The following is a 19,065-nucleotide window of genomic DNA, read 5'->3' as shown; positions in this document are numbered from 1 at the left end:
GAGGTCTTTCACCTCTTTGGTTAGTTTATTCCTAGGTATCTTATGGTTTTTGGTGTAATTCTAAATGGGATTGATTCCTTAACTTCTCTTTCTGCTGCTTCATTATTGGTGTATAGAAATGCAACTGATTTCTGTATGTTGGTTGTATCAGCTTTGCTGAATTTGTGTATTAGTTCTAGCAATTTTTTGATGGAGTCTAAGGTTTTCTACATACAGTATCATGTCATCTGCAAAAAGTGAAAGTTTGACTTCTTCCTTGCTAATCAGTAAAGATGCCTTTTGTTTCTTTTTGTTGTCTGATTGCTGTGGCTAGGATTTCCAGTAGTATGTGGAATAAAGGTGGTGAGAGTGAATTCATGAAACTATCCTGTGTGTAATGTATCCTTGAACTAATAACTTTTTCCTTTTTTTTTTTAGTTCATTCCTTTAATATTTAAAAATGAGTAAGCAGGAAATCGTGTGCCCTTTGAATACCCAATAAAAACATTCATTATGTAAAACAGTACCACCTTTTTCATTTTTAAATAATTCTGTAAATATCTCAGAAAGGACGTATTGTTTCTAATGAATATCAAAAAAGTCACCACAGTGACATTTCCCCTGCCCCCGTGTCTCCCACCCCACCCCACCCCAAAGTTGCCCAAATACTAGTAGGAAATTACAAAAAAAAAAAAAAAAAAAAAAAAGAGCAAAAGCCCTCCCTCTGCCCTGCCCCATGAGTAGTATCAGGTGAGTGAAAGGTTAAGTGCCACAAGTACAATGCAGTGTGCCCCTAGCGAGACCTCAGAGCTGTAGGTGGAGAACCAGTAGCAGCAGCAGTAGGGAGTGTCCCTTGGGAGATGGGTAGACAAGGACAGGCACAGCACGAAGCCCGAGCCTCCTGGGTCCACCAGATGAGACAGCTCAGGGAGAGCCAGGCAGGCCTGTGCAGTGTGTGCAAAACGGGGCCCAGAACCAGGCTTCCCAGCCTGCCTAGTGGGCACCGGGCATCCCTTCTAGCAAACTCGGGCTTCAGCTGGGTGCTGGCCAGACCAGAGAAGCTGTCCGTTTGGAAAGTTCTGGGTGAATCAAACATGTGGGTTCCCCACAGGAAACTAAAGCCTTAGTTTAGAGACAGCTCTTGTTTCTACCAAATAAAACTGGGTACATAAAGGAAAAGGAGAAAGAATGTACCTTCCCAATTTTTGTAAACATGTGTAGAAGCATATGGGAATAGAGCTTTTCCTAATTCAATAAAAAAGCATTCCTGTTGGATATTTAATGTATAGGCTCTGACATGATTATTAGAACATGGCATATTACAGTATTTTGGGGAAAAGAATAATTAATTAATTAGGTAATTAATTAATTTTTGAGGGGGAAGGAGCAGAGAGAAAGAGAGAATCTTAAGCAGGCTCCACGCCCAGCACAGAGCCAGTCACAGGGCTTGATATCACAACCCTGAGATCATGACCTGAGCTGAAATCAAGAGTTGGACATTTAACTGCCTAAGCCACCCAGGTGGCCCAAGAATCATATATTTTAAAAAGTTGACATTTGTTATTTTGGCACTTTAGGTAGCTTTTCACACACATAAATTTATTGGGGCTGAAAGTAGGCCTTTTAATATTAATTTTTGATAATTAATTAATTTATTTATTTATTTTAAAGATTTTATTTATTCATTCATAGAGACACAGAGAGAGAATGAGAGGCAGAGACACAGGCAGAGGGAGAAGCAGGCCCATGCAGAGAGCCTGATTGGGACTCGATCCAGGGTCTCCAGAATCATGCCCCGGGCTGTAGGCGGCACTAAACCGCTGTGCCACCAGGGCTGCCCTGATAATTTATTTATAAGATAGTTTCTCTTAAACTCTATGGCCTAGAGTTTCCTGTTATAAGTTGTAGCCATTCCAAGCGCCAAAGGATGATATAATGTAGTGATCAGAGCATATTAACAGCTTTTGTTGCTTCTAATTTCTAGGTTAGGGTCCTTTGTATCTTTCTCAGAATTGTGACTCAATGTGTATTTTTTGAGATATACTCCTAAGCTAATTATATGGTATCTGTATATGTTTTGTTAGACATACGTAGAAATAGTCTAAATGTTTGCCTTTTAAATTTACCACCGTGTTTAAATCTTTTTTTTTAATTTTTGGGATTTTAAGTCTTCTCTCCCAAAGAGATTCCGTCTTCTTGTTTCTGCTCTTGAATTTGTTCTATCTTACTTGGAACATATTTCCTCATATTCTCTCTTCTTATTCTCACCTCTCTTTTTTTTTGTAGTCTTTAAAAATTAAAAAAAATTATAAAAAACGAATTATATATAGTTATACATGTATATTTCTTTGCATGTGTATTCCTTAATTCCATCTCTTTTCTTCATTAGGGACTATGTTAACAATTGGTATACATGTTTCCAGGGTTTTTTTTAGGTGTGATTTTTTTTTTTTTTTTTTACTTTATTACAGATTACTTAAGTTATTGGATCACAGGATTGTTGCCTTTATACAATTCTGGAAAATTATCTGCTTATCCCTTTGAATATCAATATATTTAATTCTTTCCATTGTTCTTCTGTCATTACCTTTACCATGTTCCATATAGAAATTTCTGTCAAGAATGCAACACCAGAGGAATAACCTAGCTAGAAAACAGGCTAACTTTCACAAAAGGAAAGAAACCCATATCAGTACTTTTTGTTTTTGTTTTTGCCTTAAATAAGAACTGAAGATTAAGGATGAGCAACATATGCAGACAACAGTGTTTAAAAAGCAAATAGACTGCTAGGAGAGTCTTTATATGTGGAATGGTATATTATTTGAAGATATATTTGCATTTCCCTGATGATGAGTGAAATAACTTAGACATATATACTGCAAACTCTAGAGCAATTAATGAAAAAAAAGAGGAACAAACAACAAAAACCAAAAAAGTGGAGTTCATCAGACAATAGAAGAGATAAAATAGAATATTAAACAAGACTTACTTAATCCAAAAGAAGACAAGACCTAATTATATGCAGTCTATAACAAATAAATGTTAAATATAAAGATACAAATATATTTAAAGTAATCAGATGGTAAATTTATACATGTAGAAGCTAATCATAAGAAAGTTTAAATTCTGTTTTAATATTGGGTAAAGGCTTTAGAGCAAGTATTCCCAGGCATGAAGAGGGACATTTCATAATGAAAAAACATCAGTTCTTTGGAGGTCAGGAAAATCCTAAATGGCTATTCATTTAACAACAGAGGTTCCTTTTTACTGGAATTTAAGTTGGTGTTTTTTTTTTTTTTTTTTTTTTAACAAATCACCCACGTACCTTGTTTTAAATGTCAAATAACCAGGGCTTGACAAAAATTAGTCATCCCGTACTTCATACAGGATGTGAAGACCCCAAGTGTATGTCATACAGAGTGTGAAGACCCCAAATTGGAAAGGAGAGTTTGCATATCTGGGTAACTTAAAGAAGACTGCTAGTAAGGCTGAGGCAGAATGGGTGAGGGGTATTAAGTGACAGACGAGAGTGAAATAAATGAGGAACCAAAGGATGTAGGGCTTATAAACCATAAGTATTCTTGGATTTTACTTTCCATCTCTCAGTGAAATAGGAAGGCCACTAGAGGATTTTGAGAATTAGATCAATCAGACTTGCATTTTTATAGCATCATGCTATCTGCTGTGTGGAGAATAGAGGGTGGGGTATAGGGCTTTATATTCTTCAGTTTTGGAAAATTCTTATTATTTATAATTTTCTTCTGTTTTCCCTATTCTCTCTCTTTTTGGAACTCTTACAAGTTAGATGTTGAGCATGTGTAACTTTCTCATTTAATTTTTTTTTTTTAATCCATTTGTTCTATTTTTTTGGGAAGGATTTGTTAAATTTATCCTCCATTCTGTTGAGTTTAACTTAAATAATTTTAAAATTGTAAACATTATTTGACTTGGATGTGGGACTGTGCATGATCATATTCTTATTTGTAGTTCAGCAATTCAAATAAAAGATTAATTATCCCTTGTGCTTATTCTGAGGTTATTTTGCTTTTTAGGCAACCTTTCTCTAAAAAAGATTAAGGTAAAATTTGTCAAACCCTTATTTGTAGTTTTGACAGTCACTTCTAAAGTGGAAGTAATTAACATTTTGAATGAAGTTAATCATACTTTTTTTTCTAATGCATATATATTCCAGCTTTTTCTTTTGAAAAACATCAAGCCCCCAGAAAAATAGAAAGAGTAGAATGATAAACTCCTGGCTCATTATTAATATTTTGGTCACATTTTAGATAAAAAAAGAGGAAAAAAGCACACTTCTAGTCATACCACTCTAATCAACCACTATCAATGTTATGCATACAACTCATTTCCTTTCCCACTAAACAAATTTCTCATTTGCTTCAATTTTTTAAAAAGATTTTATTTATTTATTCATGAGAGACAGAGAGAGAAGCAGAGACACAGGCAGAGGGAGAAGCAGGCTTCATGCAGGGAGCCAGCCGGATGTGGAACTTGATCCCTGGTCTCCAGGACCATGCCCTGGGCCAAAGGCAGGCACCGAACTGCTGAGCCACCCAGGGATCCTCTTGCTTCAATTTTTTAGTGCAGGTATAATTTACATTAGAGAAATGCAGAGATTTTTGTGTTACTGTTTTTTTTTATTTAAGATTTTATTTATTAATTCATGAGAGACACACAGAGAGAGGCAGAGACACAGGCAGAGGGAGAAGCAGGCTCCATGCAGGGAGCCCGACGTGGGACTCGATCCCGGGTCTCCAGGATCACACCCTGGGCTGAAGTTGGCACTAAACTGCTGAGCCACTTGGGCTGCCCTTTTACAGTTTGTTTTGACAGAGGCATGCATTCCTGTAACCTATCCTATAAAGTTGGAGATCACATCCATCACCCAGACAGTTCTCACACCCTCTTCCAGCTCATCCTCATCTCCTCCAGAGGCATCTATTATGATTTCTTCCACTTTAGAGGGGGTAACTTTCCCTGTTCTTGATGATCTTACACCTATCAGTGTATCTTTCTTTTTTATTGTTGTAGTATTCTGTTGTATGAATCCACTAAATTATCCATCTTTCTGTTGATGAAATTTGGGTTGAATATAGTTTTGATCTGTTATGAAGAAAGCTGTTGTGAACATTATTATGCAATTCTTTTTGTGTCATCAAGTTTGAGTTCCCATTTGAGTGTGCTGAGACAAAGAAATCAATAGGACATGTATAAATATGAGGCTCTGTCAAGTGTTTGGAAGAAAAAGAAATCAAGATAAGGAACTAGAATCTGATTGGCGATGATCTTTCCGATTGGAAAATGTTTTAGTGTGACCTAAAAAAAAAAAGTGTGCGAGTAAACTATGTATATAACTAGGGCATAAATGGAAATTTCCAAGTAGAGAGCAGAAAATGCAGCATTCCTGAGGCAGAAGTGTGCTTGACATATTCCAACATGGGTGAACAAGACAGAGAGAGTTAGGTCAAAGAGATATTGGCCCCATGGTAGAACAGTGAAAGGGATGTCAAGGGTGTCACAGGTGTTTTTTGTTTTGTATTTTCTTTTTCCCCAGCAAAGTAGATGAATGGGTTGGCCTTGCTAGAGTTGCCAGCAACAGTAATAATTGTATCAAGTTTACTGAGTTGTTACATGTTGCAGCACCTTGCTTAGCCCATTGCATTTATTACCTTTTAAATCCTCACAACAATCCTATGTGAGGTATTGGTATTTATCCTCACTTACAGATGAGAGAATTAAAGCACAAAGGGATTAAATACATTAGCCTCTGTCAATAATTTTATTTTTCAGCAGAGAAATTGATCCTAATTTTCTGACAGTAGCTTTTTTCAGCGACCAAAGATAGCAAAGGAAAAAATTTGAACTGTGTTTCAGGTTCACATGTGGCATTTAGTATGACAACAACTTGGACAAATAATTTAACCTCTCTTAATATCAGTTTACTCTGCTGTTAACTGAATGGCTTGTGCTTTGTGCTTAAGATCTGATGAGTCTCAACTGTGAAGGAGCTGCAGAGCCAGATCATCAAAGCAAAATAATACCATGCCACTAAATGTTCGAGGGTACTTCACATATCAAACGTTTTATGGTAGAAGGTAATAAGGCTATCAACAATGAAAAAATGTCTTTGATATATTAAACTTTTTGAAACTATGGAGGTTAAAATGTATACACATATTTTGGATATTTGAGGCAAATGGCAAAAATGTCTTTAGTGGTCATATCTAGATAAAACTGTTCAAGGTAGTAAGATTTCTGCTCTGTTTCTCCTGTGGCAACCTCTGCATCTAGTTTCCTGTATGTTTCCCTCTTCATCTCCTTTCTTCCCTGTCTTAAAAGATTCCTTGTGTTTTTCTCTGTTTAGGTAAGAGATAAATAGGAGATTATTTTGTAGCATAAAGTAGAGAATTTTGTAAGAAAATAGAACTTTTTTGTGGGAAGAGATCCTGACAATCTAAAATTGCATACAATAAAATTTGACTACATATGACAATGGAATCATACTTTCTAGCCAAAATTTAGATCTGCAAAATGTGACTACAACTTGAAGCTCACGTTGAGAGAATTTATAAGGAAAACTGGACATGGACAAACTGGTTGAAGTAGATTTTTAAGTAGATTTTTTGTGAAAAAATTATTTCAGCAAAATAAAAAATGGAGTGGAAGGCTTATAAGTGGCTTAATTAAATGATAAGATGAATTAAATTGTTTAATGGGCTATTTCTGCAAAATGCTTTCCCAGTTAAATTTTATTAGTATTAGCATACTTTTGTGTAAAATCTTTATATTTAAGACATCATCCTCCACATCAAAAGAGTAGAGTTGGGATATTTCATTATCAGTTGGATTTGCCTCTGGATCTGCTTTTGGATCCTCACAGGAGTGGTTTCTATTTGATATCTTGAAATCTTTAAGGCTGATTTATGAGCTTAAACTCTTTGGTTTTAATGTGTTTATAATGGTATGTGTGGTGCAGATATTACTTAACATTTTCTGACATTCAAACTGTCTTGAATTTTGTTGAGGGAGAGAGGAGTTGTGACTTGGTGGACAAGCCCATTTTCATTACTTTAATTGTGCGATTTATTAGGATTTTAAGCTTTTTATAAATGTTTTAGTGTTATAGGACAGAATTAAAAGGATTTAGAATAAAAGGAGTTTAACAAAAGGACTTTGCAACAGGATTGCAATAGTTTTTATATTTGATGGATTTGGCTAGCCGCTTTTCATTTCAATCATCAAGCTACATTCTGTTAAATGCTGTAGAACAGGTGTGTGTAACGTCATTCTCTCTATTGTACATGCAAATAAACACAATTTTATATATAAAAAGTTAATCCTCTACAATTTGGAGGATTACATTATGGGAGGGTGATGACTCCATTAGGCATCATGGAGAGTACTTGCTCCTATTTATACTGCATGAAAAATCAGGTTAATAGCTATGGTGTTCATGAGATTGTAGAATTTTTATACTAACACTTTAAAAATTGTGTTTATTCAAACCATGCACAATGACATTATTTAAAGCAGAGGTAAGGTTGTGTTACCTAGTTTTCCAACTCAGAAATTTGATTTTTTTTTAAACTAAAAAGCATGCCTCAAATAAATTTGGAAGTTCTGTTATCATTTGTTTGCTTATTGTGACTGGTCTTTTCTGCTTGCGTGGTTTTGGTAGTAGTTGTGTTGTAGGTTATGCTGTTCGCAAGTTAAGGTTTTATTTTGTGTTTAAAATTTTTGCCTGACTCTCTTCTCTGAATATCTATGAGGAATATAAGTCTTCAGTGTCAGGTAGGTGACCTTCTAGTGCAGTGAGGAGTCCTGATGTAACCTCTTAGGTCAGCTGAAACCAATAGTAGTTCTTCCGTTCAGGTTTGAGAAACGCAAAAGAATCAAGCCATTCTTGCCAGTATTACTTGCATTTTGAAGACATGATATTTCATTCATCAAAATATCATATTGTTATATATAATACAGGTGCAAGCTGTAAAAACACTAGAAACTAGGAAGCAGAAGTAAAATAGTTATTGTTGAAGGTGAAGGTGAAATGTGTAGGAGTGAAGAATTGGGCTTGCATAGATGAAGTTCAGCTATAATTAATTTGAAACAAATATTGTGGGCTTTGGACCAGTTAATTGTTAACTTATGCTTCATTCAAGTTGTATTGTTAATTGTGAAATTTGATTTATTTGTTTAGCAGGGATAATAGCACTATCTATAGTAAATTAATAATTTGTAAAGACTTACACATTATTATAAGCTCTTAAAAATAGTGAGAATTTTATTCATAAACATTGTTTTTAGTTTTGATCTTTATCATATTCACATGTTAATAATATAGTTTGTCAAAGATCTTAACCTGTTTTGTATAAGTATATTCACAATTTAAAAGTGTCATATTATGTACATCATGTTACAATCTTTTTTTTTTCTAAAGATTTATTTATTTGAGAGAGAGAGAGTGAGCCAGCTGAGCATGGATAGGGGGAGGGACAGCAAGAAACAGATTCCCCTCTGAGCAGGGAGCTGATGGGGGGCTCCATCCCAGCATCCTGGGATCATGACCTGAGTCAAAGGCAGTCACTTAATTGAGCCACCTAGGCAACCCCATCATGTCAAATCTAAATGTATAACCATTAACCTGTCTCTTCTGAATCAGTCCTCATTATTTTTGGAGTGTTCTCTTAAGATGGATTATTGACATTACAGCTACTTTTTACTGTCCAGTGAAAAAATGAGACATTGTTGAAAGAGTGCTGAGATCCCCTGGATACCTCTTCCAAATATTATCTTCATTCTAATCCCCTAAGAGGTATATCCATATTTTGAAATTGGTGTTTATGTGGCTAGTATGTAATGTAACTAAATATTTGTGTGTGTATATATTTAACTACACATCCATGTGCGTGCTTGTGCTGGTCTGCACACACATGTGCACAATTTATTTCTACCTTTTTCAAAATTTTTAATTGTAAAAATCACGTAAAATTTGCCATCTCTAGATCACAGTTAAGTAGTGTTAAGTATGTACACAGATCTTTAGAACTTTTTCAACTTGTGAAACTGAATCTCTGATCCATCATGTAACAGCTCTCCACCTCTCCCTCTGCTCCCAGTCCCTGGTAACTGCATTTGACATTGTTTCTATGAGTTTAACTACTTTAGATGCCTTGTGTAAATAGAGTAATGGAGTTGTCTTTTTATGACCGGCATATTTCACTTAGCATAATGTCCTCAAGATTTATCTATATGTAGCATGTAACAGGATTTCCTTCTTTTTAAAAGCTCGATAATATTCCATTGTGTATATATAGCACATTTTCATTATCCATTCAATCTATTGATGGATCTTTGGGTTGCTTTTATCTTTTAGTTATTGTGAATAAAGCTGCAATGAACATGAGTATTTAAGAGCTTAGTACATCTTTTTTTTTTTGAAAATTCATATTTTTAGAGCAGTTTTAGTTGTATAGCAAAACTGAACAGAAAGCACAGAGGGTTCCTGTATACCCCTTGCCCACCCCCTACTTCTCCAACTATTCACATACTTCATGTTGACACCTAAATTGATACATCATTACTACTCGAGGTCTATAGATTACAGTTTCCTATTGATGTTGTATATTCTATGGGTTTTGACAAATGAATAATACTGTATATCCATCATTGTAGTATCTTACTTACAGAATAGTGTCACTGCCTTAAACACCATTTATGCCTTATGAATTAATCTCTCCTTCCTCTAAGCTCCTAGCAACAACTGATCTTTTTATTTAAAGTTGCTATAGTTTTGCCTTTTCCAGAATGTCATATGATGGTCACACAGCAGGTAGCTTTTTCAAATTGACTTCTTTCACTGAGCAATGCATTTAAGTTACCCCCATGTTTTTTCAGGGATTGATAGCTCATTTCATTTTAGTCCTGAATAATATTCAGTTGTCTGAATATGTCAGTTTACTTATCTGTTCATCTACTGAAGGATGTCCTAATTACTTCTGAGTTTTGGCAACTATGAACAAAGCTGCTATAAACATCTGTGTGCAAGTTTTTGTGTGTACAAAAGCTTTCAACTCCTGTGGGTAAATATCAAGAAGTGTGATTGCTGGATTGTATGGTAAGAGTATCTTTAGTTTTGTAGGACACTGCCAAACTGTCTTCCAGTATGGCTGTACCATTTTGAATTCCTGCTAGCAATGAATAAGAGTTCCTGTTCTCTAAATCCTCTTTTCCAAATTCCAACATTTGTTATTGTCATTTTTGTGGATCTTGGTCATTCCAGTAGGTATGCATTGATATCTCATTTTTTAAAAAAGATTTTATTTATTTATTCATGAGAGAAACACAGAGAGAGGCAGAGACATAGGCAGAGGGAGAAACAGGCTCCCTGTGGGGAGCCCGATGCAGGACTCTATCCCAGAACTCCGGGATCACGCCCTGAGCCAAAGGAGGATGCTCATCCACTGAGCCATGGAGGCATCCCGATATCTCATTGTTTTAATTTAAATTTCCCTGATGACATATGACTATGGAAAATCTTTTCGTATGCCTATTTTGCCATCTGTGTATCATTTTTGCTTAGGTGTCTGCTCAGATCTTTTTTCCATTTTTTAATTTGGGTTCTTTGCTTTCTTATTGTCCAGTCTGAATTCTTTGTATGTTTTAGATAACTGTCCTTTATCAGATATGTCTTTTGCAAACACTTCTCTGAGACTGTAGCTTGTCTTCTTGTTTTTTTTTTTTTTAAGGTTTTATTTATTTATTCATGAGAGACATACACACAGGGGGAGAGAGAGAGAGAGGGAGAGAGAGGAGAGAGACATAGGCAGAGGGAGAAGCAGGCTCCATGCAGAGAGCCTGATGTGGGACTTGATCCCAGGACTCCGGGATCACGCCCTGGGCTGAAGGCAGACAGATGCTCAACCGCTGAGCCACCCAGGCGTCCCGTGGCTTATCTTCTCATTCTTTTGACATACATCCCTTTTTATTTTTATTTTTATTTTTATTTTTTAAATTTTTATTTATTTATGATAGTCATACAGAGAGAGGGAAACAGGCAGAGACACAGGCAGAGGGAGAAGCAGGCTCCATGCACCGGGAGCCTGATGTGGGATTCGATCCCGGGTCTCCAGGATCGCGCCCTGGGCCAAAGGCAGGCGCCAAACCGCTGCGCCACCCAGGGATCCCCTACATCCCTTTTTAAAAAGAGTAAAACCCAAATTATTATTTATAGAAAAACATTTATTTTTTATTTATTTTAAACGATTTTATTTATTTACTCATGAGAGACACAGAGAGAGGCAGAGATGTAGGCAGAGGGAGAAGCAGGCTTCATGCAGAGAGCCTGATGTGGGACTCAATCCCAGGACTCCAGGACCACGCCCTGGGCTGAAGGCAGGCGCTAAACCGCTGAGACACCCAGGGATCCCCTAGAAAAACATTTATAAACCAATTGTAGTAAGGAGTTTTCTGAAATACTGCATATTTTTAGGAAATTGCAAAAATACCAGAGAGAAGTACTTTGTACCCTTTACCTAGTTTTTCCCAGTGATTTCCTCATTCATATGTAAGTATAGAATAATATGTAAACCAAGAAATTAACATTGGTGGCATGTGTGCACATAGTTCCATGACATTTTACCACATGTGTAGGTCATTTTAACCACCACCACAATCAAGATTCAAATCTAGACCATCACTATAATGATCTCCTTCATGCTTCTTCTTCCACCCTCCCTAACTTTTTAGAACCATCAATCTGCTCTCCATCTCTATAATAATTTTGTCATTTCAAGATTGTTATATAACTAGAATTATGTCGTACATGAAATTTTGATATTGGCTCTTTCATTTAGCACAATGTTATTGAGTTATATTCAAGTTGTTTAGTGTATCAACAATTTTTGTATCGATTAGTATTACATGGTATAGAGATAGTCATCTGCTGAATAACATCTGGGGTCATTTCCGTTTTTGGCTTTTTCAAGTAAAACTACTATAACATTTGTATACAGGTTTGTGTGGGTGGAAGTTTTTATTTCTCTGGGATAGATGCCCAACTGTGATTGCTGGGATGTATGGTAAGTATATGTTTAGTTGGTGGTTTTCTAGAGGGGTTGTACTATTTTACATTTCCAGGAATGTATGAAAGATCTAGTTTCTTTGCATCTTTGCCAACATTTGTTATTGTCATGCTTTTCTCTTTTAGTTATTCTAATGGATGTGTAATTATATCTCATTTTGGTCTTAATTTCCATTTTTTTTGATGGCTGGTACCATTGACAATCTTTTCATCTTTATTATTTGCCATCCATATCTTCTGTTTAGTGGAATATTTCTTTATGTCTTTTGCCCATTTTCTAATTGGATATTATGTTTTTTCAGTGTTGAGTTGGAGTTTATATTTTGTGGATATGAGTTTTTTGCCAGACATGTGTTTTGGAAGTATTTTTTTCCCAATGTGTACCTTATTTTTTACTTTACTATTAATTTTTTTGCTTGTTTTTTAAGATTTTAATTAAATCCAGATTTATTTATTTATTTATTTGCTCTATGCATCATACTTTTTGATGTTGTGTGTACCTGAGACCTCTTCACCAAACCCTAGGTCCTGCAGGTTTTCTTCTAAAAGTTATGTAGTTTTACATATGAATCTATGATTAATTTAAATTAATTTTGGATAAGGTGTAGGGCTTAGATCCAGTTTTATTTTTTTTCTATGTATGTCCAGTTGCTCCAGGACTATTTGTTGAAAAGACTACTCTTCCTCCACTTAATTGCTGTTACATCTTTATAAAAATTAGTTGGTCATATTTGTGTGGGTCTATTTGTGGCTGCTCTTCTGTTCCCTTAATCTGTGTATTTTTTTTAAAATTTATTTATTTATTAATGAGAGACAGAGAGAGAGAGGCAGAGACACAGGCAGAGGAGAAACAGGCTCCAGGCAGGGAGCCTGATGTGGGACTCAATCCCAGGTCTCCAGGATCATACCCTGGGCTGAAGGTGGTGCTAACCCACTGAGCAACCCTGGCTGCCCTAATCTGTGTATCTTTTTTTTTTTTTTAATTTTTTTTAAAATTTTTATTTATTTATGATAGAGAGAGAGAGGGAGGGGAGGGGCAGAGACACAGGCAGAGGGAGAAGCAGGCTCCATGCACTGGGAGCCCGATGTGGGATTCGATCCCGGGTCTCCAGGATCGCGCCCTGGGCCAAAGGCAGGCGCCAAACCACTGCGCCACCCAGGGATCCCTAATCTGTGTATCTTATATCAATTATGTACCTCCATTTATTTGGGTTGTTTTTTATTTCTTTTATTATTTTGCAGTTTTCAGTGTGTAAGTGCTGCATGTTTTGTTTTAGATTTATTTATTTAATTTTGATCAATTATAAATATTTTACTTTTTAAAAAATGTTTTAAATTCCAGTAAGTATAATATTAATTTCCAGTATATAAATTGTTATTGTACTTTTAATCTTATATTTCATACATTCATTGCTAGTATATAGAAATACATTTGATTTTTGGGGTGCCTGGCTGGCTTAGTTGGTTAAACATCTGCCTCTGGTTTAGGTTACAATCTCAGGCCCCTGGGTTCAGGCCCCCATTAGGGCTCCCTGCTCAGTGGGAAGTTTGCTTCTCCCTCTGCCTCTTCCTAACCCCATCTTGTGCTCTCTCTCTCAAATAAATAAATAAAATCTTAAAAAGAAAAATACAATCCACAGTTGATTTTTGTTTGGTTTTTTAAAGATTTTATTTATTTATTCATGAGAGAGAGACAGAGACAGAGAGAGAGAGAGGCAGAGACACAGGCAGAGGGAGAAGCAGGCTCCATGCAGGGAGCCCAACGTGGGACTCAATCCTGGGTCTCCAGGAAGCCCAATGTGGGACTTGATCCCGGGTCTCCAGGATCACACCCTGGACCGAAGGTGGCACTAAACCGCTGAGCCACTAGGGCTGCCCCACAGTTGATTTTTGATGTTGATCTTGTCTCTTGTGATCTTCCTGAACGAACTCACTTATTAGCTTTAGGTTTTTTTTTTTTTTTTTTTTTTGCATCTATGTATCAGTCATATTATCAGCACATAAAGATTTTTCTTCCTTTCTTTTCTGTATACCTTTTCTCTTTTTCTCTTGTCTTGTTGCCTTGGCTAAAACTTCCAGTAGTATGTTAAATAGTAGTGGGGGGAGTGGATATTCTTGAGTTGTTCCTAAACCCAGGGGGAGAGCGTTCAGATTATGATGTTAGCTGCAGGTTTTTTCGATGTTATTGCATACGTAGAGCAGCCATTGGAATTCTTCATTTTGTAACAGCTTGCTTTTTCTCCATGGAGGCTTGTCAAAACTTCTTGTTACCACTGTCCTGACGTAATGCACATTGGGGTTGGTCTGTTGAATCTATTGTTCTATACCCTTAAAGGGCTCAGAAAGTCATATTCTTTTTTCTGGGAAATTTTTTTGGAATTTTTTGTAGGTGATTTCTTCCTATTTTCTCTTTTTTTTCTTTTCTCGTATCTATGTGTTCGACTTTTGAGACTGTTCCTTTAACACTTCGTGTGTGTGTGTGTGTGTGTGTGTGTGTGTGTGTGTAGTTTAATGCTGTTTTCCTCTAGTTTTTTGTTTTTGATCTCTGAGAAATTTTTTCAATTTTACCTTTCACCCTTGTGTTGAGTTTATTAAATAATCTACCGGAGGCACCTGAGTGGCTCAGTGGTTGAGCCTTTGGCTCAGGTCGTGACCTTTGGGTCCTGGGATTGAATCTCGCATTGGGCTCCCCATGGGGAGCCTGCTTTTCCTTCTGCCTATGTCTCTGCCTCTCTCTCTGGGTCTCTCATGAATAAAATAAAATCTTTAAAAAAATAATCTACCTTGTTTTTTTAATTTCCAGGAACTCTGTTTTATTCTTCAAGAGTCCATTTTTTGTTGCATTATTGTATTCTGTTCCTAAAATATATCCTCTCCCATCTTACAAATTATTAGTGATATCTATATATATTTTATTTTTGATGTTTTTCTCCCTGTGTAGAGTTAGCCACTTGCAGATAATTGTTTTCTTTGTCTTTACATGTTTGTAAGTGGCATACTAAAAACCTGATCAAAAGTTCTGTGCTGGGTAGCCCGGGTGCTTCAGCGGTTTAGCGCCTGCATTTGGCCCAGAGGCAGAGACACAGGCAGAAAGAGAAGCAGGCCCCACGCAGGGAGCCCGACATGGGACTCGATCCCAGGTTTCCAGGATCATGCCCTGGGCTGAAGGCGGGCTAGCCTCAATTTATTATCTATCTATCTATCTATCTATCTATCTATCTATCTATCTATCTATCTATTCATTCATGACAGACACAGAGAGGGAGAGAGGCAGAGACACAGGCAGAGGGAGAAGCAGGCTCCACGCAGGGAGCCGGATGTGGGACTTGATCCTGGGTCCCCAGGATCACACCCCAGGCCAGGGGTGGTGCCAAACCGCTGGGCCAGCCTCATTTTTTAATTTATTGTTTGGTTATTGTGCTTTGGTTGTGCCTTCTGATTGAAAGTGTCTTTTGGTCTTTCTTCATGGCCTGGCTTGTTAAATCCTCCAGAGAAGGCTCACAAGATCCTTTACCAGTCTCCTGAGGTTAAATCTCAGGTGTACCTGATAGAATCAGGCGTCAAGTCTTTGAGTCTCAGATTTGATTTTTTTCCACAGGATTAGCTTGAACTTTTACTTGGGGCTGCTAAATTAGTCATCACTCATCTGTTTCCAAAATTTATGGGCATTTAATATAGTTTTTAATGCTGCTTGATTTAATGTACTTTTATATGAAAAATTTTCAGGAATTTTCAGAAGGGATAAAATGAAATGCATGTCCTCTGTCTAGTCTACCAGCTTGTCTCAGAAGATGAACCCACTACTTACTTGTCTCTTCTGGCATTTGTCTCCTTATTTAAAAACAAAGCAAAATTTTGGAGAGGGAGTTAATATATTCATGTGGTTTGAAAACTAAAAAGTATAAAGCATATAAACAAAAACCTTTTTTCCCATTTTGTTCCCTATCTTTTGCTTTTTCCATTCTCTGTTCCATAGGTGACCATTAGTTAGGATTTTTTATGTATTCTTAGTATGTGTGGGTATGCATATATACAAATAAGTCTTTCATTTTCTACATTATACAAAAGATGGGACAGTATCCTGTATTTTTCTATTTTTGTGTGTATATATATATTTTTTTCATTTTGTATTTTGTATTTCATTTCATATTTCCATAGAGTATACACTTATCTTTTATAGCTGTAGGAAATGCATCATTATCTATTTGGAAGTTACTAGCCTTCTGTTACAAACAATGCTATAGTGAATAATTTTGTATTCAGGTTATTTTCTTCATGGATGAGTATATGTACAGGGTGAAATATTAGCAGTGATATTTCTCTGTTAAAGACTATTTGCATTTATAATTTTGATTGATATGGCCAGAGAATTTTATAGAACTTTTGGATTTTTTTGAGAAGGTCTTAAGTAAAGATCAGTGTCTATCAGTATAATTAAAAGTTTTTTCATGGAAAATTTTCTGACTTATTCAGAAGTAGTAAAAATAGTGTAACAATCTCTAAGAACTTATTACCCATAATTATATGGCTAATCTTATTTTATTAGCATCTATTTGTCTTCATCCAGAATATTATAGCTATCCCCTCCCAGATATCATACCAGTTTATTGGTTAATATTTTATTATTTATTTCCCAAAGAATCTTACAATTATAACCATAATACCATTATCATTTCTAAAAAATTAGCAAATTATAACAGTTTTTCAGTATAGTTTTAAGTAGAATTTCTCTTATGTATGAGGTTGAATATCTTTTTATGTGATTCTGAGACTTTTGTATTTCCTGACTTTATTCTTCTGCTTGTTGTTGCTATTTTACATTGGTTTTATATCCAGTAATATTGTTGAGTTCATTTATTGTTATTATCCTGCCTAGGACTTCCAGTAGAAGGTTGAATAGGAATAGTTAATTGGGTGTCCTTGTGTTATTACTAATTTTCATGAGAATGCTTTATTTTTTTAATTTTAAATTTAATTTAATTTTATTTTTAATTTATGATAGTCACAGAGAGAGAGAGAGAGCCAGAGACACAGGCAGAGGGAGAAGCAGGCTCCATGCACTAGGAGCCCAATGTGGGATTCGGCCAAAGGCAGGCGCCAAACTGTTGCACCACCCAGGGATCCCTCATGGGAATGCTTTAAAGCATTATCTGTGATTTTGTTATAGAATATTTTATAATAATCATTATTGGGAAAAGACTATTTTTTTAATTAAAACAGTTGACAATTTTATTTTCACATTTCACAATACAAATGAAAATTGCCTTTTTTTTTTTTTTTTGGTCCCACTACTCCCCTGCAAAAACTATTCTCTCTTTGATAGGAAGGAAAGCAAGTCTTCCTTGTCATGCTGTTAGAAAACACCCAGAGTCACAGCACATGATCTCCTGGTGAAGTAGAACACGTAATATAAAATGAATACAAAAATAAAATAAAATAAAATGAATACAAATAGGTTCCTGTCTCTCCTTATCTGTCTGGTTGAGTCATTCCTGGCCAAGTGGGCACCATCATGGGACAGGCAGGAGGTCTCATCATGGGGGGGGGGGGTGGGCCCAGGCATCATTGGCATGTGGCTTCCCGTAGGTGGCCTCATTCCAGGAGCAGGTTCCACTGGCATCATCCCAGGAGGAGGGCCCATCATTGGCATCATCGGAGGGCCCCCTATATGGGGGACTGGCATCATACCAGGGCGAGGAGGACCTGTGAGACTGGGGGGAGGTGGGATCATTGCCCCTGCAGGAGGAGGAGCAGAGAATGGAGTAGGAGGTATCTTTCCTTGTTGAAATGCAACGTTTGTTTTGTCAATCAGGCTCTCTGAGCCTGCTCTTCCATCCATTTCTGATCGTAGTCTTTCACATTCTCTTTGTGTTTCCTACCACTGCAGTGTGTCTTTCTCACAGATGGAGAGTCATGGGTGAGGTATGTGTCGTAGTAGTCATAATAAAACTTAGGCATGTTGCTCTGTTGGCCATTGGCCGCTCCATCCTGTGCCGCCCGGAAATGATCAGAAAACTTATTTTTGTTTTCTTTTGTTCTTATCATGACTAGGTATAGAATTAAATACTTCTTTGTATTTGTTGAAATGCTATTTTAATGAATTACATTAAATTTTGTAATGTGAAATTATTGGGTGAATCCAACTTTGCTATGAGATTTTATTTTTTGTAATATATTGCTATTCAGCTTAATATTTTTAAAAGGATTTTTGCATTTATGTATATTGATAATGGCCTGTAATTTTATAATTTTTCTGTCCTTACCTCCCTTTATTTACTTTTTATTTTAAAGGTATTATTTATTTATTCACGAGACACAGAGAGAGAGAGAGAGAGAGAGAGGGGCAGAGACACAGGCAGAGGGAGAAGCAGGCCCCATGCAGGGAGCCCCACATGGGACTCCATCCTGGGTCTCCAGGATCACGCCCTGAGCTAAAGGCAGTGCTAAACCGCTGAGCCACCCGGGCTGCCCCCTTTATTTACTTTTGATTTGGAAATTACACTAGTCTTAGTTAATTAGTTGGTGGAGGTGGGGGAGGTTTCTGATCTTGTGGAGAATGTGTATATGATTGAAGTTGGTGCCAGTTTTTTTTTTTTAAGATATTTTTAAATGCTGGTTCAATTTTAAAAATAGTTATAGGCTTATTTATAGCTGTTCTATTTTTGTTCAGTCAAAGTGTATTAATTATGTCAATTTGTAATGAATGTTTTACTGTCTCTTCACCTGCAAATATTTTGAGAGCATGAAAATAATGGAAAATATACAAGAATTGCTTCTCAAAGTTTTATTTTACATTTTATTTTATGTCCCTTATCAGGTACTCAAAAGTGTGACAACTTTGCTGAAAAAAGGCCCCTCCTTGGTGTTTGTAAGAGCACTGGATCTTCTGGGTAAGGAAATTAAATATGTCTTTGAACCACTATTAAACATTTGTATTGTTATTTCAGAGGGTGAATTTTGGTATCTTAAAATCTTTGTTACCATAAGAC

General features: G+C 36.3%; 1 protein-coding gene and 1 pseudogene across 25 annotated transcripts in view; one reads left to right on the top strand and one right to left on the bottom strand.

The window, feature by feature from the left end:
• The window catches only part of BCAS3 (BCAS3 microtubule associated cell migration factor), a 590,779-nt gene that overhangs the window by 70,100 nt on the left and 501,614 nt on the right, over positions 1-19,065 (top strand). For all 25 annotated transcript variants that reach the window (XM_025996065.2, XM_072747642.1, XM_025996068.2 and 22 more), the window contains exon 7: positions 18,894-18,966. In XM_025996065.2, the coding sequence (XP_025851850.1) occupies positions 18,894-18,966 (73 nt within the window). The remainder of the gene's footprint in view (positions 1-18,893; positions 18,967-19,065) is intronic.
• LOC112917952 (U1 small nuclear ribonucleoprotein C pseudogene) lies at positions 17,546-18,034 on the bottom strand (annotated as a pseudogene).

This window comes from Vulpes vulpes, chromosome 2 (assembly GCF_048418805.1).
Source record: "Vulpes vulpes isolate BD-2025 chromosome 2, VulVul3, whole genome shotgun sequence".
Taxonomy (NCBI): Eukaryota; Metazoa; Chordata; class Mammalia; order Carnivora; family Canidae; genus Vulpes; species Vulpes vulpes.
This window is presented reverse-complemented; position numbering and strand designations above follow the sequence as displayed.